This window comes from Jaculus jaculus, chromosome 12 (assembly GCF_020740685.1).
Source record: "Jaculus jaculus isolate mJacJac1 chromosome 12, mJacJac1.mat.Y.cur, whole genome shotgun sequence".
NCBI lineage: Eukaryota > Metazoa > Chordata > Mammalia > Rodentia > Dipodidae > Jaculus > Jaculus jaculus.
The window spans coordinates 107,196,374-107,223,549 of NC_059113.1; the positions used below are offsets into that span (position 1 = coordinate 107,196,374).

At 45.0% G+C, this 27,176-nt stretch overlaps 1 protein-coding gene across 4 annotated transcripts in view; it reads left to right on the plus strand.

Annotated features, from left to right (window-relative positions):
- The window catches only part of Agtr1 (angiotensin II receptor type 1), a 47,376-nt gene extending 25,987 nt beyond the window's left edge, over window positions 1–21,389 (plus strand). For 2 of the 4 annotated variants that reach the window (XM_045131263.1, XM_045131266.1), the window contains one exon: window positions 19,166–21,389. In XM_045131263.1, coding sequence (XP_044987198.1) covers window positions 19,213–20,292 — 1,080 coding nt within the window. In that variant the 5' untranslated portion in view covers window positions 19,166–19,212 and the 3' untranslated portion in view covers window positions 20,293–21,389. Of the gene's footprint in view, window positions 1–13,625; window positions 13,735–17,785; window positions 17,900–19,165 lie in introns of those variants that run through there. The other 2 variants (XM_045131264.1, XM_045131265.1) reach the window with 2 other exon arrangements.
- Window positions 21,390–27,176: the final 5,787 nt, after the last annotated feature.

Consider the following 27,176-nt stretch of genomic DNA (forward strand, 5'->3'; position numbering starts at 1 on the left):
ATTTTTATGAGTTTCCTATCTCCCCAAAAACGTTTTCTGTTATATCATGAATAAATGGTAGTTTTTATCTCATCTTCTCCCTGAGTGTTATTTTAATTTTTTTGTATGTGTATGTATGTGTGCTATTACTTGGTTTCATTCTAATGAGAACCTCAATGACTTACTTAATATGATGCTCCACAGAGGAGAGATTTAAGTAATACAGGGCTGAATTTATACGCAATATTGTGAAGCCAGTCTGATCCCTGGTGCAGAGAATGATCCTTTCTGGCCCACAAAATCTGTGTGTGTCCCAAGGTGATGCCACCAGGGGGCAGAGTTTGACTTCTGGACAAGGCAACTTCCTCACTCTAATGGAGACCAGGGGCCACCGTACACTCCTCCATCTCTGTGACACTACTACAAATAATCAACGCAAGACTCCCTGGGCCAGGATGCTGTACAGAACCTGAGGGTCCTAGAAAACACGTTGAGCATGTAATTTCTAGAATGACCTCACCAGCAGATGGTCATGCCCCAGTTCCAGAGCTCCTACAAACCCCCAAAACCACTTTATGCTTTTGAGGGGTTACCCAACAGGATGTCCCCTTTTGTGGGACCTGTGTTATTCCTGGAAAGATATAGTACATGAAATCAAATATAACAATAAAATGCAACATATAGTTAATTTATCCTATAAAAGGTAAGAACTACAAATGCTCAAAGTTAAAAAGTAGGGGCAAAATAGGACTTCTCGACAGTGCACTGTTGATGTCTTAGGCCAGGTAGCTCTTTGTTATGAGTTTCTGTCCCTTGTATTGAAAATAAGTAGCATTGTCACTGGTCTTTCTCTCTGTTGTAAAAATGATTCAAGGCCACTCTGTGACTACATGGTAAATTCCAGATCAGCCTGAGCTAGAGTGAAGCCCTTCCTCAAAAAGCCAAAAAGAAGGAAGGAAGGAAGGAAGGAAGGAAGGAAGGAAGGAAGGAAGGAAGGAAGGAAGGAAGGAAGGAAGGAAGGAAGGAAGGGGAAGGGAAGGGAAGGAGGGAGGGAGGAATGGAGGGAAGGGAGGAGAGGGGAGGGAAAAGGAGGGAAGAAGGAAGGAAGGAGGGAAGGAAGGAGTGCCCATGTGTCCCCAAAGGGTAAAAACACCCCTAAATAAGAAACACTGAACTGGGACATAAACAGATGAATTTGCCAAAAAGTGAAAATAATACTTACAAATAATCTCAAAACATTACCTACAGCATGGCAATAATGTAAGAGCCTGCTCTGGAAGCCCATATCTTAGCCTGAAAATACAGAAATAATCATCTTCCTTCATAGGGCTGTTGAGGAGATTAAAGCACTGAACACAATATTTGGCACATAGCAAATGTTCATTTAATCATGACAGTAATCCTTTATTTTGTGTCCTTGATAAGAATCAGATGCACAGAAAAATAAAGTAAGTATATATTAAATAATCTTCACTGGACACTTGCATGTCACTTGTGCTGATTTTGTAGCTGACAAGGTAAAGTTGACATTGTCCCCACCGGCGTTACTCATCATCTCAAGGATGCCCTGTCTTCCTTTATGTGAGGTCACAAGGCACTAGCTCCTGCCCCCCCATATCTGATGAGGGTCAGCTGGCAGCAACTCCTATGCCCACATCTGATGAGCAGCTAATGAGCTGGAAATACATTTTTAAGTGCTTTGAATGAGTGGGGGGGGGGGGTATCAGTTCTGTGTAAACATTTCTTTAAGAGAAGGCTTTCACAGGATCATTTACTTTTGCCCTCTTCACTGGATTTGTAAGTTCCAACCTTCTACAGGAGATAAGACTCAAAACTAATTGGGGAGAACACCACAAAATCTGCAGGCTGCCACGATCGCCAGTTGGAACTGAGTAACTGCAAATACTTTGGAAGTACAAGGACCCTAGCTAGAGGATGTTTGTTTATAAAATCTGGAATGTTGGACATTTCTCTACCATCCGAAATCTCTGCTTCCTCCACTGAAATCGTGTCCATGCATTTCCTGTCGGAGGCCTCCTCATTAAGCGCTATTGCTTTTGAACTGGAAGCTGTCACTTGGGGGAGAGTTGGCTGAGGAAGCTGCAAGAGCAAGGGCGTCCGTTCTCAGAAGGAGAAGGTATTAACAAGCTTGTGGCTGTGGCCACGTCCAGAAGTGGAGAGTGGATGCTGACAGCTGCGGACTTGTATTGTTTCTTGGTCAGTAATGACCTGGAGACGGAGACTCTCGAGGCTGAAAAGATGGTTCAGCACTTAGAAGCACTTGTTTGCAAGACCTGTCAGCCCAGACTCAACTCCCTAGCCACCAAGGGTCTGATGGCTGTTCGCAGTGGCAAGAACCCATAATGTACACCCTTAGCCCTACACACACACATACACACACACACACACACGAGCACTAATTAATTAATTTTAAAAAGAAAGGAGGGTCTGATATTGCAAAACTAAAACCCCAAGGAGCTGAGCTGGTGGTCTTGGTATAGCATGGACTATGCAACATGTCTTCCTCCTCCTTAAGCACACAGAATGTGCCACACACAAACTTCATCATGAAATTCTTCCATGTAGACATTCTGCCTTTCCAACTTATTTTTTTTCTTTGTTTTTTGAGGCAACCCATCAGACTGGCCTTTATTTATGAGAGAGAACAAGAGAGAGAATTGGCACACGAGGGCCTCCATCCACTGTAATCAAACTCCAGACGCATGTGTGACCTTACACATCTCTCACCTTGTGCATCCAGCTTACGTGGGATCTGGGGGGGTCAAACATGGTCCTTGGACTTCACGGGCAAGCGCCTTAACCACTAAGCAATCTCTCCAGCCCACAATATATTTGTTTGTAATCTTGATTGAGAAGAGGAATGGACTATCAGAAAGCAGAAATGATCCATCATTGCATAGAGGTCTTTTGGAAAAAGTTCATTTGTAATTCCTGCTTAGAGTGTACATAAATGCAGGGAGCCTATTTTCATTTCAGATCTGATGGGTGATGTCTGGTAATTGTTTATTGCTAATGGAGTTTTCACAGGAAGCAGCAGTCACTGGTAATTCATCTTTGTCTTCAGCTGGCAAAATGTTGTTTAGTTTTTATTAAGCCAGCACGGTGCCTCTTACCCCAGGCTGTTCGGTTAGAAAGTGTCCATAGTCTGCTATAGAAAGGAGCTGACTGGTAAACAAGTAGTAAATAGATAACATGTTCAAATTATTTTTGTAGCAGCTAGTACTGGTGTTTCATCTTAATTTATAGTGTTTGCATGTGGAAGTGGTATGTAGGCCTGTGCGTGTATGTGGTCATATGTCTGTGGGCACACGTGTGGGTGGGTGCTCACACATATGTGTGTGAATGTGTGTTGGGGCTACAAGCTGACCCTGGGTGACTCCTATTGCTTTCCACCTTATTTATGGAGACAAGGTCTCCCACAGAACAGAACCTAGAGTTCACTGGTCCAGCTGATCTAGCTGCCCCCGGCTACCTGTGTCTGTCTCCTAGACAGTAGGCACACACCCCCATGACCAGCATTTACACGGGCGCTGGGGATCTGAACTCAGGCCCTCGTGATTTCTTAGCCAGCGCTTTCCCAGCTAAGTCCTCTCCCAACCCTTTAGTTTACACGGATATGTCATGGAGAATTCAGAAGGACTTATCAAAAACTGGCAGACCTGTCCCATCTAAGTCGATTTATTGCTGTCTTTCAGCTCCCCTCCCCAGGCCCACCCCTCCTTTGTTCTTTAGTCTTTTACTTCTAGCACCACAAGTGGGTTTCCTGCTGGTCTGCACCAAATGTCCTGACGACGGGTGACGCGCTGGGCTCATATCTGTTGGCTCCCAGGCCTGCGCTCCGCTCGCTCATCCACCACCTCCGGCTCGCACATGACCCTGTCCTTAGGTAGATCTAAGTGATCTAAGGTAGATCTGAGTCCTAAAAGTGGCTTGGAGGGGGGTCTACAGGGATTTCCAAGCCAAGGCAGCATTAGATTTCGGAGGCTAAGTGAAAGAAGGGTTTGCCTGAGGCCTTCCTGCACGGCACACTTCACTTCAGTCCTGAAGGTGGGAAAGAAACACCAAATTGAGTGAGGTATTCCTAAACTGTGCTTAGCAGTGCTTATGGTTCTGTTTTTGGTCCCTCCTAAATGAAAACACCATCCCTGGGGCTCACTTTGTTGCTCATCTTATTTGGTTTTGCCTGTTAATCATGATAATTGCATCTGAACCAATGTGCAAATGCATATGCCTGTACTCAGTGCTTTCTAAGTACTGGTGTGTGTTGCAACCATCTGCAATCCAGTGTCCCCAATATCTGAGAGTGTACAAACCACCTACACTCCAGTGTCCTCAATATCTGAGAGTGTGGAATCCATCTACTCTCCAGTGTTCCCAAGTATCTGAGTGTGTGAAAACCATCTACACCCCAGTGTCCTCAAGTATCTGAGAGTGTGGGAGCCATCCACTCTCCAGTGTCCCCAAGCATCAGTGTGTGAAAACCGTCTGGGTGGCTTGTTGAGCTTGCAGGACCCCATCCAGGGAGGTTCTCTGTGGTGGCGCTCCAGGTTTGCTTCTCTGACGCGTTCCTGAGCGATGCTGGTGCCACTGTGTCAGGGACCAACCCTTTCACCACCACTGGTAGCAGGGCCAGTACGATTGTCTCAGGAAGGAAAGCAGCTTGCTCTGGCCCTCTGGCAGCAGTCGGCCCCCAGCCCATTATGGAGAGGACTCGAAACACGGCTAGTCTCAACTGAGATATGCTGAAACACTGTCTTTTGAAGAAATGTAAACTATCTTGATAATTTTCATATCGATTAAAAGTTGGAGTAATTCTTTAGGTATGTTAGGTTAAAATGTATTCTCGAATTTCACCTCTCTTAATGGGTTGGTTTGGTTTGTTTTTGTTTGCTCTTAATGTGGTTGCTATAAATGTGTGCTTACATGTATGGCTTGAGCTACCTGGCTTTTGGATATCACTGGCTGATGTAAAGAATCATAAATTCAAGAATGGTGGACATTAATAAGTGATAGGATTCAGATCCCACAAACTTTAGACACCTTGGATGGGAGTGCAAAATATATCTGATGGTCACATTTGGTCTAAGTGCCCCAGTTTGAACTCCAACACGTCCTTTTTTGTGTTTTTGAGGTAAGGCCTCTCTCAAACCCAGGCTGACCTGGAATTCACTGTCTAGTCTCAGGTGGCCTCAAACTCATAGCAACCGTCCTACCTCTGCCTCCTGAGTGCTGGGATTAAAGGCGTGTGCCACCACGCCAGAATGAACTCAAACACTTTCTGTCACAATTTAAAATGCGCAATCTTGGAGCTGGAGAGATGCTTAGCAGTTAAGGTATTTGCCTGTGAGGCCTAAGGACATAGGTTCAATTAATTCCCCAGTACCCACATAAGCCAGATGCACAAGGTGGCACATGTGTCTGGAGTTCTTTTGCACTGGTTAGAGGCCTTGGCGCACCCATCCTATCTGCCTCTCTCAGTCTCCCTCTTTCTATATCTATCTATCTATCTCTCAAAAAATATATATAAAAAAGTCTTTCAAATGTGCAGGCTATGGCATATCTACCACTTTACCTGTCTTTTCACATTAATCATATGTCTTGTTATAACTCTTAACATAAAATTATTTGATTGTAATAGTTTAAATGTATCTTCTGAATTTTGTCTTAAAAATTTTCCACTAATCTTTTTTTTCCAAGGTAGGGTCTCACTGTAGCCCAGGCTGACCTGGAATTCACTATGGAGTCTCAGGGTGGCCTCGAACTCACGGCGATCCTCCTACCTCTGCCTCCCGAGTGCTGGGATTAAAGGTGTGCGCCACCACACCCGGCTCCGCTAATCTTTTGAAATTCTAAACTGTCTTTCATTAAGTTTGAATCACTCTTGTATTATAAAAGTATTATATTTTCCCAGTGTTTTCATGTCTTCCAAAGACCTTACTTCTTGCCTTTTCCAAACTCTGAAACAGAGGTGAGAACAGGTGTCAGCCTTCCCATTCTAAGTGTTCCTGTAGTGTTTCAGGAGTAAGAACAAGGCAAGACTAACTTGCTGGTATAAGATTAATTGGCCGGTCACTGACCCAGCATGTGCTGTCAAGGCTCAATCCAAAGTGTCTCTGGCCAGATTTCAATTGTGTCTACAATCTGTGCATTGTTTCAATGTTTCGCTAAAGTTACAAGAAAAATGTGCTGGGGTGATGACTCAGTGAGTGCTTGTCATGCAAGCATAGGGACCTAAGTGCAGACCCCTAGTGGCCACATTAAGGCCAGGTGTGATGGCATGAGTCTATGATCCCTGCAGTCAGAGGCGGAGATAGATGGATCTGTGGGTCATGCTGGCGAGCTAGACCAGCCAAATCAGTGAGCTCTGGGTTCATTGGGAGACTTCATCTCAATAATAAGGTAGAGAGAAATTGAGGAGGACACCAACTTTGGCCTCCATATGCACACACATATATATGCATATGCATACACAAGCAAAAACAAGTTTTGTTTGTTTGTTTGTTTGCTTGTTTGGGATCTGTGACCAGTTCATTTTAAATGAGCTATTTAGCAACATCACACTGTATCTCACTTCCATAGGATAATGTGATCTCAATTTCCTAATTTCAAAGCATGGCTTTTTTTATAGGTTTTTTTTTAATATTTTTTGTTCATTATTTATTTATTTATTTGAGAGCTACAGACACAGAGAGAAAGACACATAGAGGAAGAGAGAGAGAATGGGCACGCCAGGGCTTCCAGCCACTGCAAACGAACTCCAGACACGTGCGCCCCCTTGTGTATCTGGCTAATGTGAGACCTGGGGAACCGAGCCTCGAACCGGGGTCCTGAGGCTTCACAGGCAAGCGCTTAACCACTAAGCCATCTCTCCAGCCCCAAAGCATGGCTTTTAACCAATCTTTCTACGCAATTTCTCCTGGTAGCAGTAGTAAGGAAAGCAAGTGTGCCTGAGAGACATAGAGTCTTTATCCATAAATGGAATGAAACAAGCTAGTCTAGACAGGACCCAAACCTGTCACCTTGACATCATTATCCCAAGGCTATGACCAATATACAATATACAATAACAAATATGAGGAAAAGGAGAGCTGGAGGGATGGCTTAGCAGTTAAGGTGTTTGCTTGTAAAGCCAAAGGACCCGGGTTTGATTCCCCAGGACCCACGTTAGCCAGATGCACAAGGAGGCGCATGCATCTGGAGTTCATTTGCAGTGGCTGGCACACCCACTCATTCTTTCTCTCTCTTTCCCTCTCTCTCTCTTTCTCTTTCTGCCAAATAAATAAATGTAAATGAAATATTTAAAGATACTTGCTTATAAAGCCTGAGGGCACAGATTTGATTCCACAGTACCCAAGCAAAGCCAGATCCTCAGGTTTGCAATGGCAGGAGGCCATGAAGCACCCATACTTTCTCTCTCCAGTGAATAAACTTTTAAAAAGAAAAGGATTTCTTTGAATGTTAATTTTTATAATGACAGAGAAAAACCTGAAACTATAACAACTTTCTGTGAAATTTAACATTTTATCTGGAATGAAAGTTAAAAGCCTTTTCACTCTGTTGTTTCAATATAATGATTTCTTGGGTTCAGTATAGGATATCATTAAATTTGTGTGAGCTTTCATACCTTTGCAGATACATAGAATGTAACAGCTTAATGAAAATCATTTCTGCTTGTCAAGTCAAGCTGCCTTCCACTTCAAAAGATGCCAAGCTCCACAGAAGAGCATGGCATTTCAGTATAGGCGGTTGTCAGCAGCTCCCTTGAGGATGCCGAAGTCAAAGGAGGCTGGGTCAAGTTCACCCAGAGTGAGAAGCCAAACCTAGAGCCCTGATCTCTTTACCCATTGCCTTGTGATTTTAAGGATATTCCTCCCACAGTCAGAACATTGAGTTATTTGGAGAAACATGTAAGGTCTATTGAACTTGCTTCTTCTAGTTTCATTTTAATTTTACGGTCATAGAGTTTGTGTTCTTCAAAACTTAATCTTAAATTAATTGCCAAGTGGACAACAATATCTAGCCTAAAATTCATGCTATATGTAAATTCTGTAATATTAGCCAGGCATGGTGGCCCACACCTTTAATGCTAGCACTCAGGAGGCAGAGATAGGAGGATCGCTGTGAGTTCGAGGCCTCCCTGAGACTATAGAGTGAATTCCAGGTCAGCCTAGGCCAGAGTGAGACACTACCTTGAAAAAATAAAAAAAAAATTAAAAAAAAAAAAAGAAGTCTCTAACATTATTAGACCTTCTTAAGGGGACAAACTCAGGCTCCCTTTCCTGGTCAGTCCCTTTCTTCCAGCCCCTTAAAGTAGGGTTTGAAAAGAACAGTTTCTGCAGCTGAATCAAGTCTCAAGTCAGAGTAGTTTCACATAAGAAATCTGAGGTTTCATCCATGAGTGGGATAAAGTAGAATTTCCTGTTGGTGCTGTCTGCCATATGTCAACTGGGAATACTGGGAGCAGTCTCCAAGAGCCTGATCATGAGAACCATGCCCTCCTGTCATCCCCTGACTGCGACGCCAATCTGATAAGATATGTGGTGCTGGTTGGAGTGCTGGGTGTGGTCTCCCAGAGCCTTGCCCTCCGCCGGCCCTGAGCACAGACGCCTGATATGAGGTGATGCTGAGTGACTTCAGGAGCTGGAGACTTGGGATGTGAAAGGGCAGAGGCTCATTTACATATCGGCTTTCTTCCAAGTTGACTTTTGTTTTTCTCCTCCCATATTCCTCTCTCCTGGCTCTTTGGGAGTCTTCCCTTGGCTCTTCATATTTAAATATTTAAAATCATGAGACTACTACTTCCTTTCAGCGCTGCAAAGGGAAGTTTGTAAAACATATGAATTACACTTGATCATATGTCTTTCTTCCCTACCTATTCTCTCTTCTAAAATGAAGTAAAAATAATAAGAAACAGTCAAGAACTTGGGACAACATGGGAAGAAGGGGTATTTTAGGCCATCCATCAAAACTGCATGATTTAAAGTATAATTTAAGGTGTCTGTGGCTTTCTGGAGTAGAGAAATTCAGTTGTAGCTTAGTGTTTCACTGTTAGACGCTTAGGTTGGATAATTTCTGAGAAACTCAAATGTGGCATTGATATTCTACTCCCATCCACACTTACAGCCCAGGTTGAAAAGAATTCTCTTCTCGTAAAGATGGATTCTTTGGGATAGGGGGTTATTTAAGATGAGGCCGAGGGAAAGGCTAGTTGAAAATGGTGGGGCATTCCACCACCCTCACCACTGTGGATCCAGCCAGTGTGTGCAGAGCCGAGCAGGCTGTCTCCCCCGCTTTCATGACTAAGGTCAGACACGGTGGTTGATACTAGCTTGAGAAGTGAGCTATAAAATGATGTTCACCGCACGTAGATCAGAGAGCCAGTCGTGAAGGTTGAAGAGACTGGATCCTCATATTCAATTCATATGTGTCAATAATTTTAATAAAATGTGTTTTGTATTGAGATAAACACTCACTTAGGAATTGGGAGTCTCCTGGCCTGGGTTCAATTCTCAAGGACCCATGATGCACAAAGTGGCACATGTATCTGCCTGAAGTTTGTTTGCAGCAACAAGAAGACCTAGGTGCCTATTTTTTCTCTCTTTCTCTCTTTCTCTCCCTCCCTCTCCCATAAATAATATAACATCTATAAAATAGTCACAAAAGATTAAGAAACAAGAACAAGTAGATTTTTTTAAATATCTTATTTATTTTGAGAGAGAGAGCAAGAAAATGAGTGTACCAGGACATCCAGCCACTGCAAATGAACTCAAGACACATGCACCACCTTGTGCATCTGGCATACGTGGGTCCGGGGGAATTGAACCAGGGTCCTTTGGCTTTGCAGGCAAGTGCCTTAACTGCTAAGCCATCTCTCCAGCCCTTTGAAAAAGTAGACTTTTTAAAAGAAACCAGTAGAAACTAAGTATTTTCACTCCAATTTCTATGAGTCCATGAATGAACAGTAAATACACAGTAGCAGTTGTTTCCTAAAGTACTGCTGGGAGACTCGGGGGGAGAACACAGGGCTTTCTAGTTCTGAATTATACATAGACACCATAAGTAGTTTGGGGTAGGATGGTTGATTGAGCTATGCAACACTACAGGCAAAGAACTTACAAATACTGGCCCACTCCTTTTGAGAGTTAAAATAATTTAATAAAGGTTAATGTGAAAAGGAGCTGGGAAGGTAGCTCAGTGGATAAAGCACCTGTCATGCAGTGCTGAGTTCCTGAGTTCAAATCCTCAGGCCCCACATAAAAATTCAGGAGCTGTGGCCAGCTTATGTAATCCCAGCAAGTTTACGGCAAGAAAAGAGGTGGAGACAGAGAATTTCCCAGAAGCCTGCCAAAGAAACAGCGAGTTACAGGAAACCCTGCCTCAAATGAGGTGAAAGGTGAGGAGGACTGGCCTGAGAGCTGTCCTTGGACCTCCATGTGTGTGCCATGGTACACATGTGCCCACAAAATATCAAGTAGATCAATAAAATAAAATTAATGTAAATAGAAGATGATTCAAAAATATAATTACTTCATCTTTAAGTTCTGTCTTCATTATAGGAAACTACAGAGTATTTTTTTTCTTGAGATTACAAATGCATTAAAAAAGAAAGCAACTTATAATAAATGTTACATTAGTTTTGTCTTTCCTAAAAGCTTTAAAAATATTAATATTTCATCAAAAGTCTTAGAGAACTTTTTGGACTAAAAAAGAAAAACATCTTTGTCATATCCTTGTAATCAGGTAAAGTCTTGGTGATGAAGACAGCAAGCCGACTGAAGGTTCTTACTTGATGACAGCAAATTTGTTCAGCTGAGTAACTTTGTTTTTTACCCACACTGTAGGAAGACCAGCTGGAAGCTTTTGGCCTTGTGGGGAAATGGTGCTATGGGATCCACATACACCACTGATCCAGCTTAAAAGTTATAACAAAACCTAGAAATGGGAAAAATAGGATAAAATACATTCTTCTTCAACTTTTCAAAAATCATTATTAAATTTATTTTAACATCTACATAAAAGTTGTGCATATTGGGCTTGATAGATGGCTTAGTAATTAATGCACTTGCCTGCAAAGCCAAAGAACCCAGGTTTGATTCGCAGGACTGATGTAAGCCAGATGTACAAGGTGGTGCATGTGTCTGGAGTTCATTTGCAGTGGCTAAAGCTCTGGCATGCCCATTCCTTCTCTACTTCTCTCTCAAATAAATAAATAAATAAAATTTAAACATTTTTTAAAATTGTATATATTAGTGAAATACTCTGTGATAGTTCAATTTATGTATCCATTGTATAATGGTTAAATCAGATTTAATGTCTCTATCTCCTCGAATAGTTCCCATTTCTTGGACTGTAGATATGGATCAGCAGTTAAGGCACTTGCCTGCAAAGCCCAACTACCCTGGTTCACTTCCCTAGTACCCACATAAGACCAGATGCACAAAGTGGCCCATGCATCTGAAGTTCATTTGTAGCAACTGGAGGCCCCTGCATGACCAGTGTGTCTATCTCTCATCTCTCTATCTCTCTCTGTTTATAAATTTAAAAATATCAAAAAAAAAGTTCTCATTTCTTTAGGATAAAAATATTTAAAATCCTGGGCTGGAGAGATGGCTTAGCGGTTAAGCGCTTGCCTATGAAGCCTAAGGACCCCGGTTCGAGACTCGGCTCCCCAGGTCCCACGTTAGCCAGATGCACAAGGGGGCGCACGCGTCTGGAGTTCGTTTGCAGAGGCTGGAGGCCCTGGCGCGCCCATTCTCTCTCTCTCCCTCTATCTTTCTTTCTCTCTGTGTCTGTTGCTCTCAAATAAATAAATAAATAATTTTAAAAAAGAATATTTAAAATCCTTAATTCGAGCTTTCTGAAGTAGCACCCTGTATGTAACATAACCCCAGAACTCCTCACTCCTAGCTGTAACTTACTACCTACTGGCTTCTGTTTCTGCAGCATTCGATCTGTGCATAACCCTGCTAACTAGAGAGGCAAGTGTAACTGGAACGTAGCTGTCTTCCGGCACTCACCATTCTAACGTTGCTAGTATAGGCCATCTCACTTGCCCTTAGCTTCTCACTAAAATAGCTCCCTTTCACCTTCAGAGAGTTCAAAGAAAGAACACCACCATTCTGCTCACTTATCGACGCGGCTGCCAGTCTTAAGAGTTCTATCTGGCCCCTTCCCTAACAACCAGGTTTCTCTGGGGAAGCTTCTCAGAGAGGCAACAGCACGGTTGGGAATGACATATGTCACCCTGTGGCTCTTATGTTCTCTGTGCCCCTGCTTCCAGACATCCAGACTGGAGCGTTGGCCTCTGTCACCCTCCATCAGAGAGGCCCAGTGCACAGTCAGAACTTCCAAGAGGATGTTCAGCATCTGTGAATTTACAAGAGCCATTTCCCATAGATGATGCTGCAGACATCGTAAGGCAGGAGAAGTTCTAACAATAGCTTGATCTTCCTTCCATCACCTTATGACTTCTTCCTGCTGTTTCCCACACACCACCCAGAGTCCAAAGGCTATCCCTCTCTTTTTTCTCTTAAGATCATAAAGTACTTTATTAAATGTCACTTGATATTATCAACAACCAAAATAAAGATAGGTTTAGAGGTGAGGTGAAGTACAATGAATGATTCAGAAAGGACTTAAGGTCGCACAGACCACTCAAGTCCTGATTGTAGCACATTTACCTGTAGAATTCTGGAATATATAGTAACCCTTCCTGAGTCTGTTTTTCCTTTTTATTAAGTAGAAATTTTGTATAAATACATCATATGTTCGTATCATCATTCTGTCCTCCCTGTCCCCGCTTCACTGAGGGCCCTCCTTAATAGGCTTGCTGGTATTCACCATGCGGCTGTAGATCATGAGCTGTGAGAGCAGCAGTCAGTCATTATGTGGAGAGGGGCAATGTCTCTGGACCCACCCTGCGGCTCTTACATTCTTCCCTCTTCCAAAAAGTTCCCTGAGCCTTTGTGGGTGTGCTTTAAGTCTACCGTGCTCTTGAGCTCTCAGCTGGTTCAGGATTTCTACTTTGGTAGGTGTTGCGTCTCCTCAGTTTCCGTCTCCTTCACTCTGGCGCAGGTTGTCAGGTTCATGGTGGAAGCAGCGCTCTTGCCCATAGTGCCAGTTCCTCTGTGGTTTCACCTGAACCCTCGCTGCTGTGCTAGGGGTGGTTCATCTGCCCAGGATTCCACTCTCTATTCATGCCCTGTTGATAGATTGTGGTTGTCCTTGCCTCTCACTGCCTTCTGAGAAACAGAAGCAGATTCTCCTGCAGAGAGTAAGATCAGGATAGATTAAAGGGAATAAGCAGTGTTAATTTAGAGAGATTTTGATGGGTATAGCCTCATTTTGAACAAAGACTACTGAGAGATTCTCATTGGAGTCCATAATCTTGGTCTCTATAGGATTCTGACCGGTTCCCAGTTCCAGTTATGGGTTCCTTTCCACTGAACAGATCTCATAGCCAATAAAAGAGCCATTGGGCACCCACCTAGGCTGGGTGCCACTATTGTACAGGCATGTACATCTTGTCAGACTGATTACTTTCATGTAGCAGTGTCCCCTGCTTGCTCACAACATTGTTGGCCATTTTCCCCAGCAGCTCATGACGCACTTTTCAGCACTGTACTGGCTGACCATGTGGGAGCCAGCTTCCTTGGAGATTGAGCCGGATCTCTTGATGTTCTGTGTCGGCAGCATATGGTGTCTTCAGCAATAGGGTCTTACCTTTTACCTCAGGTGGGTAATCAAGTGCTTTGACAGAAGCCCGACTTATTTGGGGGACCTCATAGGCCTCTCCCAACAACAACCCAACGTGGGCTGTGACCAGTTTCTGGTACTGGGGGTTACAATCTAGACAATGTTTTAGGATTGGGCTTCATCCCACCCTCTCCGAGGCTCTTCTTACCCGATGGCCCCTCCAGGCCTCTACTGAGGTTTATGTCTTTCTGTCTGCTATCCAGGACGAAGGCTTCCATGGTACCAGTTCATTGTAGATTTGGTTTTGTGTATATTCCTCCATCCCACCCACCCCCAGCCCTTCCATCCCTCCCACCCCTCGGATCTTTCCCTGTGAGTTGTCCGGCAGGCATGCCTGCGACTCAGGCTGTTCAAGCTCACTAACCACAGGTGAGTGAGAACCCACGGCACTTGTCTTTCTGTGCTTGTGTGAGTTTGCTGAGTGTGAGCTGTTCCAAGTCTGTCCAAATGCTCTCTCTCAATGCCTCTCCTCTTTTCACCACCTGTGCTTCCCACCAAGCTGGATTAACACTAAACAGGGAACATTTGGAAAGGAAGAGGGCTGTGACCTTACTCACTTTACATCCTTGACACCAAGTGTTCAGTGACTCCGCAGCGGACCAGTGAATACCTTGTTTTGCTCAGCTTCCCGCCCCTAAAAGTCGTCCATTCCTTTCTGAAGCTTGAGGAATTTGCTTCCTTGCTAGGTGGTGCGTGGTCACCTACACAAATGGCAATGCAAACTTTCTTCTAGTTGGTAGGTTCAGAGCTGGATCCGTACTCTCTCAAGTGATGCGTTCATTAAAAGTAGTAACTAGTTCACTACAATTGCCACACTCCTGTAGCTGTTCAAGGCAACTTTTTACACATTCAATGTGGGTCAATGTGAATGAATGAAACTAAAGTAGAAGTTAGATTCCAAAAATTATGCCTGAAAATTACTCTTCTTAAATGTAAGCTTTCATCAATTTTATTCCTTTATGAATTTTGGTGAAAGTTTCAGACCGGTTGGCACACCCTAACTCACTCCCAATGTAGGACTAATGGAGCCAACTAATTCATATGACCTCAAAATCAAGAGGGGAAAAGAGAATTTCCTCTGCTCTGGACCCTCAGGGCTCCAACGGGATTGTGCTGTGTGCTCCTACCTAGCTCCCACTGCCCCTATGCCCAAGCAAAGCCAAGCGTTCCTAGTTTCAGTATGGAGTTCACTCAGGCCCCTTTCAACTTCTGAGATTCTTTAACCTTGACATTTCTAAATATTTTCCTGGGCAGAATCCAACTGCTTACAGTTGATATGAGAAGATATGAGAGGAATAGCAGACAGGCAAATTAATCTCTATTAAGGTCTGAATAACTACTACCCCATGAAAGTTTTATGAAGCAATCAACTGTCACCGAGAATATTTACTAAGGAAATTAGACTGCCAGGTTGGCATAAGTTCAACGACTATAATAAAGTCAATGGAAAAGTCAACAAGGCCTAAGGAAGTACTTCCAAGAGAGAAAGAAGCAGGCATATCTTCCCCAAAGCCCAGCCCTCAGTCTATTATTAGGTTCTCTTTGCAACTTGTCGTGTTCTCTAAACCACACATCTCTGTGAGTTTTCTGCCTTTTTTTTTTTTTTTCATTTTCTTGCCCATGGTGAGATTCGAGTTGACGCTGCACGTTTTTTCCGTGAGATGTGGTGAATAACAGAAATGAAACTTCCCACCGGACGCACATGAGCTGGTCTCAGTGCTGCGCGCTCACGGCCTTTGGTTTCCCGCCGTGCTCCCCGCAGCGTGCGCTCTCCCCTCGCTCCTCCCTGCGACCTCCATCGCCTGCCTCCTGGAACTCAGCAGGGCCCGCGCGGCTAAACAAGACCATTCGAGCAGAATCCTCCTCCCCCGAGCAGCTGTCAGGCCAGTGGCAAAGACGATATATCAAGATGATCAAAGTGTCAAGACCTGTATCCAAAGTTCCTGAACTAGTTGGAAAAGTCGGGAAGGCTTTGCAGAGAATGTGACATGTGGAGGAGATCAGCTCTGTGCAGATGCCAGCCACTGTCCTCCTGAGCGAAAGAAGGGTTTGGATCTCACAAAGCTGAGTACAGGAAAAATGATGATGATGATGATGAAAAGTGATGGCACCAACCCTTGAATGGGGACAACATTTCACCTTTTCAAGGGGAAAACAGGCCACGTTAGAACTCTCCTCTCTTCCCACGGGCTAGCTCTTAAAAGCCAGCAAGTGGGGCTGTGTCCGTCACGCCAGGACAGAAAAGGACAGAGCTGTAAAGGCCAGCCGGGCCGGGCAGACAGGCAGCATGGCTATGTTTGTGTTCCTGCCCTTGGCCAGGGCACATTTCTGTGGGCACTTCACAGCCACACACAAGCTGCTGACGTTGCAGTGAGCTGAAGTGCGCCCAGCACCACCTGCCTGCCTGGCAACCCTTCACCTCCAAGCACACCACGGCCCACCCTGTGATGCCCTCCCCATGGAATCTTCAGCCTCCCTCCTGAACCTCCTGATGAACTTAGGGCAAAATGCACAGATGGTCAAAAGTACCCGCACTAGCAGCTTGAGGGCTGATTATGGAAACTATCTGAGCAAACATGACTAGAAGTCGCCGTGGGACTCCCTCTGCGAAATATCTGATTCTTTCCAAATTCCTGGGGTTGCGGAGCCAGCTCAGTTGGTAAAAGATCCACCTTGCCAACACAAGGATTCTGAGTTCAGGTCCCAGTAGCCATGTGAAATGCTGGCTGGGGTGGCACACACCTGCAGTCCCAGTGCTGGAGAGGTTGAGACAGGCAGATCCTTAGAGCTTGCTGGTCAGACACGCTGGCCTCATTGGTGAGCGCCAAGCCAGTGAGGGACTGTTTCAAAGGAAGTAGGTGGCGTACCTGAGAATAACTCCCAACGTGACCTCCACGTGCACAAGTACACGAGTGTGTGCATACCTGCACACGCGTGCTCACACAGTGCACCTATGCACACACAATTGTGCAAGCACTTCTGTATGCACACCACATATCACACACACACACACACACACACACACACACACAGAGCTTCTGTCACAAGTCCTCACTAAAGGCATGGATTTTTTTAAGTGTGAATTTTTTTACATGTTTTTATTTATTTGAGAAAGAGAGAGAATGGACACACCAGGGCATCTTGCCATTAAAACCAAACTCCAGAGGCATGCACCACTTTGTGCCCCTGGCTTTGCCTGGGTACTGGGTAATTGAACCCAAGCTGTCAGGCTTTGCAAGTAACTGTGTTTAATGGCTGAGCCATCTCTCCAATTCTAAAGACATATATTGCTGAGTTAACCTCAGCATAAAGTCCAGAAATGACTAACAAGAATGAAAGTCCTAGTTGGAAGGGAGAAGGGATTCCATGGAAGGAGGATTTAGGTGAGTAAAGTGGGAGAGTTGGGGCTGGAGAGATGGCTTAGTGGTTAAGCACTTGCCTGTGAAGCCTAAGGACCCCAGTTCAAGGCTCCATTCCCCAGGACCCATGTTATCCAGATGCACAAGGGAGCGCACAAGTCTGGGGTTCGTTTGCAGTGGCTGAAGGCCATGGTGTACCCATTTTATCTCTCTCTCTCTGTCTGTCTGCCTCCTTCTGTCTGTCACTGCTCTTAAATAAATAAATAAAAATAAAACAAAAAAATAAAAAATGGGAGAGTGGTAGGAGGGGATTATAATAATAGTATAATGTCTATAGTTATAAAGGTTGTCAATGGTATTTCTTTGATATTTTATTTATTTGTGAGAGAGAGAAGGGGAGAGAGAAAGAGGCAGATACAGAGAGTGAGAATGGGTGCTCCAGGGCCCCTAGCCACTAAAAATGAACTCCAGATGCATGTGCCCTCTTGTCCATCGGGCTTACATGAGTACTGGGGAATCTAACCTGGGTCCTTAGGCTTCAAAGATGAGTGCCTTAACTGCTAAGCCATCTCTCCAGACCCAGAGTTTTGTTTTTTTCAAGAAAAAAGAAAAGAATGAAAGGCCAGAAAGTATATGAAGAATAAGCAGTCTCTGCCTGTAAACTGGAACGTGATGGGGAGAATGCCGTTACCCCAGAACTGAGCCCTCCCCCAGCCCCTCTCCAGTACATTCTCACAACAGCCAACTTCTCAGCAACTTGACAGCAGCTATGCTGACCACTTAAGGTAGGACACCAGTGAATGTTGTGCCCAGGCAGAGTGTGAGATGATGAGATACGGATGTGCCACACTTCCGAGGTTGAACCGATGCGCGCATTTGCCTCACTTACCTGGGGAACAGCTGCCAGGCATCCGGAACAACTGATTTGATTGGGTAGTGTTTTCAAGATTTACATTACGTTTTCAGTCAACTTGGAATCGAGGATGCACTTACCTACACAGACATGTTTACAGAGGACCCGTAGTCGTCTGGATGTGAAATGTCCCCCGTAGCTTCGTGTGTTCAGGAAGCTCCATGCTCAATCTGCAGCTGGTAGCAATTGAAAAGGGGAGCCTTGCCAGGGGAGGTGTGTCCCTGGGGGTGGGCTCCCCTTGTCAGTGCTAGCTCACCCTTGTCGCTACCCCCCAGCTGCTGTGGTGAAATCTAATGCCCAGCCTCTGTTCTGCCTGCCCTCCAAGTCTGTGAGCCAAAATAGACCCTTTATTTTTGTAATTTATTTTACTTATGAGAGAGAGCAAGAGGGAGAATTGGTATGTCAGCTCTTCTAGCCACTGCAACTGAAATCCAGACACATGTCCCATCTTGTGCACAGGTGCAACCTTGTGATCATGCATCGCTCTGTGCATCTGGCTTATGTGGGTTCTGGGGAGCCGAACCTGGGTCCTCATGCTTTGCAAGCAATTACCTTAACTGCTAAGCCATCTCTGCAGCCCCAGCTAGACCCTCTCTTTCCATAACCTGCTTCGGTTGTTTTGTCCCAGAAACAAGAAGGTAACCGCACTTCCATTTTTGTAAGGGATATCATGATTGCCTGCACAAGCATGTACTCTAGAAATTCAATGCACAGTCTTAGACTGTATCCATTCCCAGTGTTTCCTCAGAAAAATATGATATGGGGCTGGAGAGATGGCTTAGCGGTAAAGCACTTGCTTGTGAAGCCCAAGGACCCCAGTTGGAGGCTCAATTCCCCAGGACCCACGTTAGCCAGATCCAAAAGGGGTCACAGACATCTGGAGCTCATTTGCAGTGGCTGGAGGCCCTGGCGTGCCCATTCTCTCTCTCTCTCTCTCTCTCTCTCTCTCTCTCTCTCTCTCTCTCTCTGTCACTCTCAAGTAAATAAATAGAAATAAAAAATAGTTTAAAAATTAGAAAAGGAAAAATATGACACATTCTTCTTCCCAGAGACTATTACTAGGGCACGTTGATTGAAACATAATGTGGTTTACCACCGGCAGTCAAGATCCTTACCCGGAAGTTTTTCTTTTCTCCAGGTGCTTTTTGTGTAGTGTCTGAAGCTGATTCACCCTGCAACATCAAAATGACCCTCAACTCCTCCACAGAAGACGGCATCAGAAGAATTCAGGACGACTGCCCCCAAGCTGGGAGACACAACTACATATTCGTCATGATCCCCACTCTGTACAGCATCATCTTCGTGGTGGGGATATTCGGGAACAGCTTGGTGGTCATCGTCATTTACTTCTACATGAAGCTGAAGACCGTGGCCAGTGTCTTTCTCCTGAACTTAGCGCTGGCTGACATCTGCTTCCTGCTGACCTTGCCGCTGTGGGCCGTCTACACGGCCATGGAGTACCGCTGGCCCTTCGGCCACCACCTGTGCAAGATCGCCTCGGCCAGCGTCAGCTTCAACCTCTACGCCAGCGTGTTTCTGCTCACGTGCCTCAGCATCGACCGCTACCTGGCCATCGTCCACCCCATGAAGGCCCGCCTGCGCCGCACGGTGCTCGTGGCCAAGGTCACCTGCATCGTCATCTGGCTGCTGGCCGGCCTGGCCAGCCTGCCAGCTGTCATCCACCGCAACGTGTTCTTCATCGAGAACACCAACACCACGGTGTGCGCCTTCCACTACGAGTCCCAGAACTCCACACTCCCCATAGGCCTGGGCCTCACCAAAAACGTCCTGGGATTCCTGCTTCCCTTCCTCATCATCCTCACCAGCTACACCCTGATCTGGAAAGCGCTGAAGTCGGCCTACGACATCCAGAGGAACAAGCCGAGGAATGATGACATCTTCCGCATAATCATGGCCATCGTGCTCTTCTTCTTCTTCTCCTGGGTTCCCCACCAGATATTCACCTTCCTGGACGTGCTCATCCAGCTGGGCCTCATCCGCGACTGCAGGACGGCGGACATCGTGGACACGGCCATGCCCATCACCATCTGCATGGCCTACTTCAACAACTGCCTCAACCCGCTCTTCTACGGCTTCCTGGGGAAGAAGTTTAAAAAGTACTTTCTCCAGCTCCTGAAATACATCCCCCCGAAGGCCAAGTCGCACTCCAGCCTGTCCACGAAAATGAGCACGCTGTCCTACCACCCTCCCGAGAACGCCAGCGCCTCCGCCAAGAAGACCGCGCCGTGTCTCCACGTGGAGTGACGTGCTGGGGACCATCACCGTGGAGAGGTCATCCTGGGAAAGCAGGAACCAGAGGAGCCTCCTTCCAGGGCTTTCCAGGGGCCCCTGGAGCAGGAGCCGGTTTTCTGGGACGTAAGCGGGACGTGGAATGGGTGAACTGCAGCTCCTTATCGTAGCGCTGAGCACGGCTGTCCTTCCTCCCCTCGTGACGGCTGTCTAGCCGAGGGCGTCGGGAACCGCACGATGTGTAAATCACGGGGGGAAATCATTACTTGCAGAAATTCAGTCTTCTTCATCTCTTCTTGTCCTGTTACTTTGAATCCCCACATAAATGTACTGAATATGTCCAGTGTTTAGACAAGCAATGGGAGATGGGAGGTCAAGGTCATTCTGCCCAGTTTTGACAGGACGGGAAAGCTTTTATGTGTGTGTCGGTATTTGCTTCTCTGTCCCACTTGCACCTGTCAATACACAGTGTTTACGTGATTGGCTGGGCAGTAGTTACCAACTCTCATAATCTTTTGTAAAATTCAACCAGTGTCTTAAAAAAAAAATCACACAGCCAAAAACAAATGCCAGCAAAATGGCTTATTCGTATGCTGGTGTTTCCAAGGGCACACATGAAAGTCGGACTGTTTGTAAAGCCAATATTATCTGGCCCAGGTGGTTGTGTGTTCGTATCATACCAATTTTACTTCACATCTAAGAAATGTATATAGTTTGTGGTGAACAGATTATTACAAAGTATGTCTTACTGTTGCAAAAAGGCATGTATTCATCATATATATATAGCTATGTCTCTAAAGTGTTTGATTAAGATCTATAAAAGGTATTTATCTTGAAATAAAAAGTATTATAATGTACTTAATATTCACTACTTACAATGTATGCTGATTTATTTTTTAACTCGTGCATATTTTTATTTAAAGTCTGATCTGATTTAATGTGAGCAGTTATACACTATGTTTCTCTCTGTTGAAAAACTAAAGAGGAAAGTGTTTCATCCTGCCAAACAATAAGGAATGAACACATCATCATGAATTTTTCATAGATTTTCATGTAGCAGCCAAAAAGCCTCTTTCTTCATAACAATAAAATGACACATGATTTTACCGAGACTTTTTATAAAGAGATTTCTCTGTGTACACAATCATCGCCAGAGAGGTGTGAACAGAGATGAGAGGCAGCCATTAGTTGCCTCAAAGCCTGGGGTGCAGAGCTCATAGGAGAACCCCACACCAGTGTTGAAGATCCCAATACCATGTCGGACCTGGACCTTTACCAGCCGGAGGAAGAGGGAAGTAAGCTATTAGAGGGAGAAGGAAGCCATACAGAACAGCCCCTTGTGCAAATATCCTGCCTCCTCGGATTGTGTGTAAAGAAAGAAAAGGTGCCCTGCAGAAAGAGGCAGGAGCCTTCGTGGGAAATGAGGAAGAATGAGTGCAAAGGGAATAAGGAGTTGAGAGAGGTAGCGAGTAAAAGCGAATGATGAGAATCAGGTTTTCCCAATGGAAAAGTTTGATAGAGTCAGTTAAAATATTCACTTGTGGGCTGGGTTCTAGCTAAGTTGTGGAACGTTTGGCTAGCATGCACAGGGGCCTGATTTCAATCCCCATCTCAGGACATGCACGTCTGTAATTGTGCCCACCATGTCTGTTTGTATCGTAGACACCCATGGGACCATCTGGACAGTGCCATTTCTTCCCTTATAGTGGAAAATTCCCATCTCACCAAAGGGCAAGGTCACTACAGAAGTAGCGATTTTTCTACTTAACCATACCCCTGGGGCACAATAAAATTATCCATACTTGGAATGCTTATGGTTAACAGTTTTCTTAAGAATTTTTCAAATAGATACTGAGGAAGTTGTCCCCTCCCCATGTCGGTATTTGTGAGCTCAGAACACGTTAGCAGTGGTGTCTCCAGTGCAAGCCAGGAACAGTAACAATGAGGCGAGGTTAACAGAAAAGACGAGAGGGCACTGGAGATGCTCAAGCCCTTGGTTCTACCTGTACCTCATGCCCACCTGTCTCTCCGCCCCTACTCTTTGGATACAACATTTGTGTCTTTGTTTGTATTTTGTTTTTATTATTTTACTTGCAAGCAGAGGGAGAAAGAGAGAGGAGAGTCACAGAGAAGAGAGAGAATGGACATGCCAGGGCCTCTAGCCACTACAAACGAACTCCAGACACATGTGCCACTTTGTGTGTCTGGCTTTATGTGGTTCCCAGGGAATCAAACTCAGGTTGTTAGGGTTTGCAGGCAACCACTCAGAGATCACTGTAGCCCTTGTCTCTTTAGTCAAGGGACCAGAATCCAAAGATCTGCAGCCATTTCTTTCTGCTTGTGATTAATAACAATTTTTATCTTCCACTGTCCATCACAGCATCCATTGGCCAGCCATCAAGAGCTTGTCATCCAAGTCCACAGCTTCTTGATCTACATCTGAAGAGGTGAATGTAGAATAGACATGCTTCATATGTTGCCTTTTGAGAGTGAGGACCCAGATGCCACACTGGGCCAAGTGGTGTGGGGACACAGAGGAACCAACACCTACATAGGAGTTGAGGTTCTCCACCACCTGCTGATATAAATGCTATAAGCTTAAATCTGCCTCTGAGACGGTGCAGTGATTAAATACTCTTCTGTCATCTGAGTAGCTGCATTAAATATGTTTGGGGCCATGAAATAACGAGAGGAAATGGGCACCCACACCACCATAGAGTCCAAATACATGGACTGCAAATTAATTCCCATGATCAGAAATATAACTAGGTGTCCAATAGACTAGCTCAGCGTGGGGAAACGTAGCTTTGTAAGACATTCATACACAAAGAAGCGTCGTACACCTCTGTAGGAATTTCAAGAACCCAGGCTGGGGATATCGCTCGGCAGCTAGGGTGCTTGTTTGCCAAGCCCGACAGCCGTGTCTGCAGCAGTGGTGAGTGAATCCAGGAGGATCCAGAACTCGAGAGCCAACTAATCTGACAGTCCGCAGCCTGGCAGCACATTTACAGCAGCAACGGGCACTGCTCCGAGGAAGGTGGGGCACAGATACCCACAAATGTCCTCTGGCCACCACACACACTCCGTGACACACACACAGCCCCCCCCCCACACACACACATACAATAAACAAATGTTTTTAGAATTTAAAGGCCCTAAGATCTCCTCTTCAAGGCAATGCAATGGGAAAATATTTATCTATAGGCATGTAATGTAAATTTGATGAAAACCTTTTCATTTTGAAACTATTAAAAGCAATCTGGGGGCTGGAGAGATGGCTTAGCGGTTAAGCGCTTGCCTGTGAAGCCTAAGGACCCCGGTTCGAGGCTCGGTTCCCCAGGTCCCACGTTAGCCAGATGCACAAGGGGACGCACGCATCTGGAGTTCGTTTGCAGAGGCTGGAAGCCCTGGCGCGCCCATTCTCTCTCTCCCTCTATCTGTCTTTCTCTCTGTGTCTGTCGCTCTCAAATAAATAAATAAATAATTTTTTTTAAAAAAAAAAGCCATTTTGCTCTGATAATAACTTTGCTTCAAGACTCTAGATGATGACAAAGCACATGTGACCCCTGAGCCCAGTTCTTGCTGATTTCCAGGTCCCACAGGCTTGTTGTCAAAAACGGAATGTCAAAAATAGAGATTTGGGCTGGATCTCCCTGAAATGGGACCTGTCTTACAGAAACGCTTTTCTGAGCCTAAGTTACGCTATAGCCTGGGGTGGTGGGGGGTGTACAGTTGCTGAATAACAATAATCCAGAAATAAGCCAATAAGCCTCCAGGCCTCCAACTGGCTGCTGCTGTTAGCCAGCAGAAAAGCCCCATCCAGGCTCACCACGGAGAGGACAGTGTCCCCCACTCAGACACCTGAGCTGCCAGCCAGCACTGTGTGGGACACCAGAGCCCCCAGGGGAGGATGCCTTCTCACCGCTGCTCTTTGCCTGGCCTCTGCTGCTTCAAAAGAAAAACAAAGTGTCCAGGAAGTATACAGTGTAACACAAAGCCTAATAACCAGAGGATGTGCAGGAAATTCCCTGCACAGGAGCCTTCGATTCTCACTCATTCGCATATACCTGAGATGGGGGCTTAAAACAAACAAACTAAAGAGATGGCTTAGTGGTTAAGGTGCTTGCCTACAAAACCTAAGAAAGCATGTTCAAATCTCCAAGTCCTACATAAGCCAGATGCAGTGGTGCAAATGCACATCTGGAGTTCTCTTGCAGCAGCTGAAGGCTCTGATGTACCCATTCTCTCTCTCTCTCTCTCTCTCTCTCTCTCTCTCTCTCTATCCTCCCACCCTCTCTCTCTCCCCCCCTCCCTCCCTCTCCCCCTCCTTTCCTCTCTCTTTCTCAAATAAATAATAAAAATAAACATAAAGATATTCCCAGTGATAATGTCATCTCTACAACACCCTACAGACTTCACTTTCTTCCAGAAACATCCCCATTTCCAGGTGGCCGATAACTTAGTGCAGGCTCCGCCCTGGGGAAGGTGTAAGTCGCCCCAAGTACATTGGCCCATTATACTCCTCTGGCGACACTGCCACAAGATCAAGGGCCTGACCTGAATGGAATTTAGTGCAGTGAACTCCCTGATTTTGCCAAGAGCTATCAGACAGAGTGCTTGTTCTTTTCTTACAGAATCTGAGTGGTCGCGGGGAAGTGGTGCAGACATTGTTGCCACTCTAAAAGGAGATGTGGAAATTTCCAGGAACTTCCACAGCCAACACAGTGAAAAAGATGGGAGAAAAATCTTGGGTATTTGACTTTGTAGCAGTGGTATATGAACTGGAAGTATGCTTCAGATTTCTGGGTTCTCCTTTGCCAAATGTTTCTTTTTACCTTAAGCCAGTTCAAACTAGATGTCTAGTCAAAATTATCCACTAGAATCCTATTTCCTTTGAAACAATCACAGCTCTCACACATCAAGTTCTTACTAGAGTCCTGGCAAAGAATTCATTGCTTACCATCTACATTTTACAATTGAGTCTTCACAAGAACCAGTCTCATGGGTTCTGTTCTTATCTGATGAGACCAGAGGAAGTTTAGATATCTACATAATAAGCTCAACATGTTGTGACAGGTAGATGCTGAACTTGAACTTGAGCCTGAGATCCTGACTCTATAAGCTGTCTGTTGCTTTCCGCACCTTCCTCCTCCAAAGTGACATCACAGTTTCTGTAGATACTTTTCAAAATATCATCCTTGTTTACTCATTCAAAATTAATATGATATTTTGCTTTGTATGAGGCAATAGATACCAAATTTCAAGCTGGACTTTTAATTGTCTTTGTCCTTGAAAAAAATGACCTCACTAATGGAAAGTTAATTGACTTTACACTGTGTAACACTAGAGTTTGGATGAGCTGATATTATGCCTAGCAAGTAAATAGGCTACAACTGTTAACTGTCATGGGTAATTAAGAAAATGCTCTGGTCTTTTCATAGCTTAGAATTTAGATAACATTTACAAAATTCATTGTAGGAATTCCTATATTATTTTTTCTGGAAAAACTTTGCCTCCATACAATCTAACAAAATGATGTTCTGTGAGGGGGGAGAGTATTGTGAATAGAGTATATTCTGAGAAAGATTTCTGTTGCAGCTACCTTCTTGTTGCTAGAAGAAAACATCCAACCAGAAGCAGCTTATGGGAGACAGGTTTTTTCAGTCTGGAAAGGAAGTATCATCAGGGCAGAGAGGCTGGACATCACATCTTATCACATATCATCTGGAAGGTAGCAGCAAGAGTGAGCTAGATAGCACTGGTACCCCAGTGACACACCTCCTCCAGCAAGATTCCACCTCCAAATTGCCACCAGCTGGGACTTAATCACAAATACTTGAGGTCATAGGGGACATTTCACTATGTAGGTGAATGGTATGGAATTCACTATGTAGTCTCATGGTGGCCTTGAACTCACGGCGGTCCTCCTACCCTGCCTCCCACCACGATTTCCTTTGATCAGATACAGCTCAGATTTGGCAATCCAGTTAGGTGAAAAAAATAGACCTGGAATTTTTTTTAAGTATTGATGTCTTTGAACTACACAAAAAGTCAGAGGGCAAAGGTGAAAAGACCACAGACATGAATCCCAAGGGCAGTTCTCACAGAATCACTGAAAACCACCTCAAAGTGGATGCCATTCAGAACATTGAAAGATAAGCATGCATGGACAGTAGACACATGTCCACTTTGTCACCTTTTGCTTTTGGCTGTAGCCCAGGAAGAAGGGAACAGGCATGGAACATTTCTAATTAACAAAACAATTCAGCCTTCAAGCTGAGGGAAGAACTGTGTCATGATGAAATTCCAGCAGCCACAAGGGATGAAAAAGCATGGAAAGAAAGTTAGGCATCCAGTGGCCAACCATCCTTGACTGGAAAAGGAGTGCTCCGCAGGTATGATAACTGAACATATGTTTGATTGTAACAACTTGAGGGAGCATGTTACTGTCATCCAGGGTGTAAAAGCCAGGATTCCTACTAAACATACTGGGGCCACCATCACACACAACAGAGAAATAGCTGGTCCAAATGCCAAAAGACCCAAAGTTCGCAATCCTGGGGGAGAGGAGGAAGGAAGGAGCAGTTACACCTGCGAAGTGGCCATGGTACATCACGGTTTCTGTAACCCACAGTGTGGCTTTTCTCTTTCCTTTCTCTTCTTTTCTTTCTTTTTGGTTTTTTTGCTGGAATGGTCTCACTCTCACCCAGGCTGACCTGGAATTCACTATGTAGTCTCAGGGTAGTCTTGAACTCACGGCAATCCTCCTACCTCTGTCTCCTGAGTGCCGGAATTAAAGGCATCGCCACCATGTCCAGCTGTTGTGGACACTTTTAATCCCAGCACTGGGAGGCAGAGGTAGGAAGGTCGCCGTGAGTTCAAGACTACACTGAGACTAC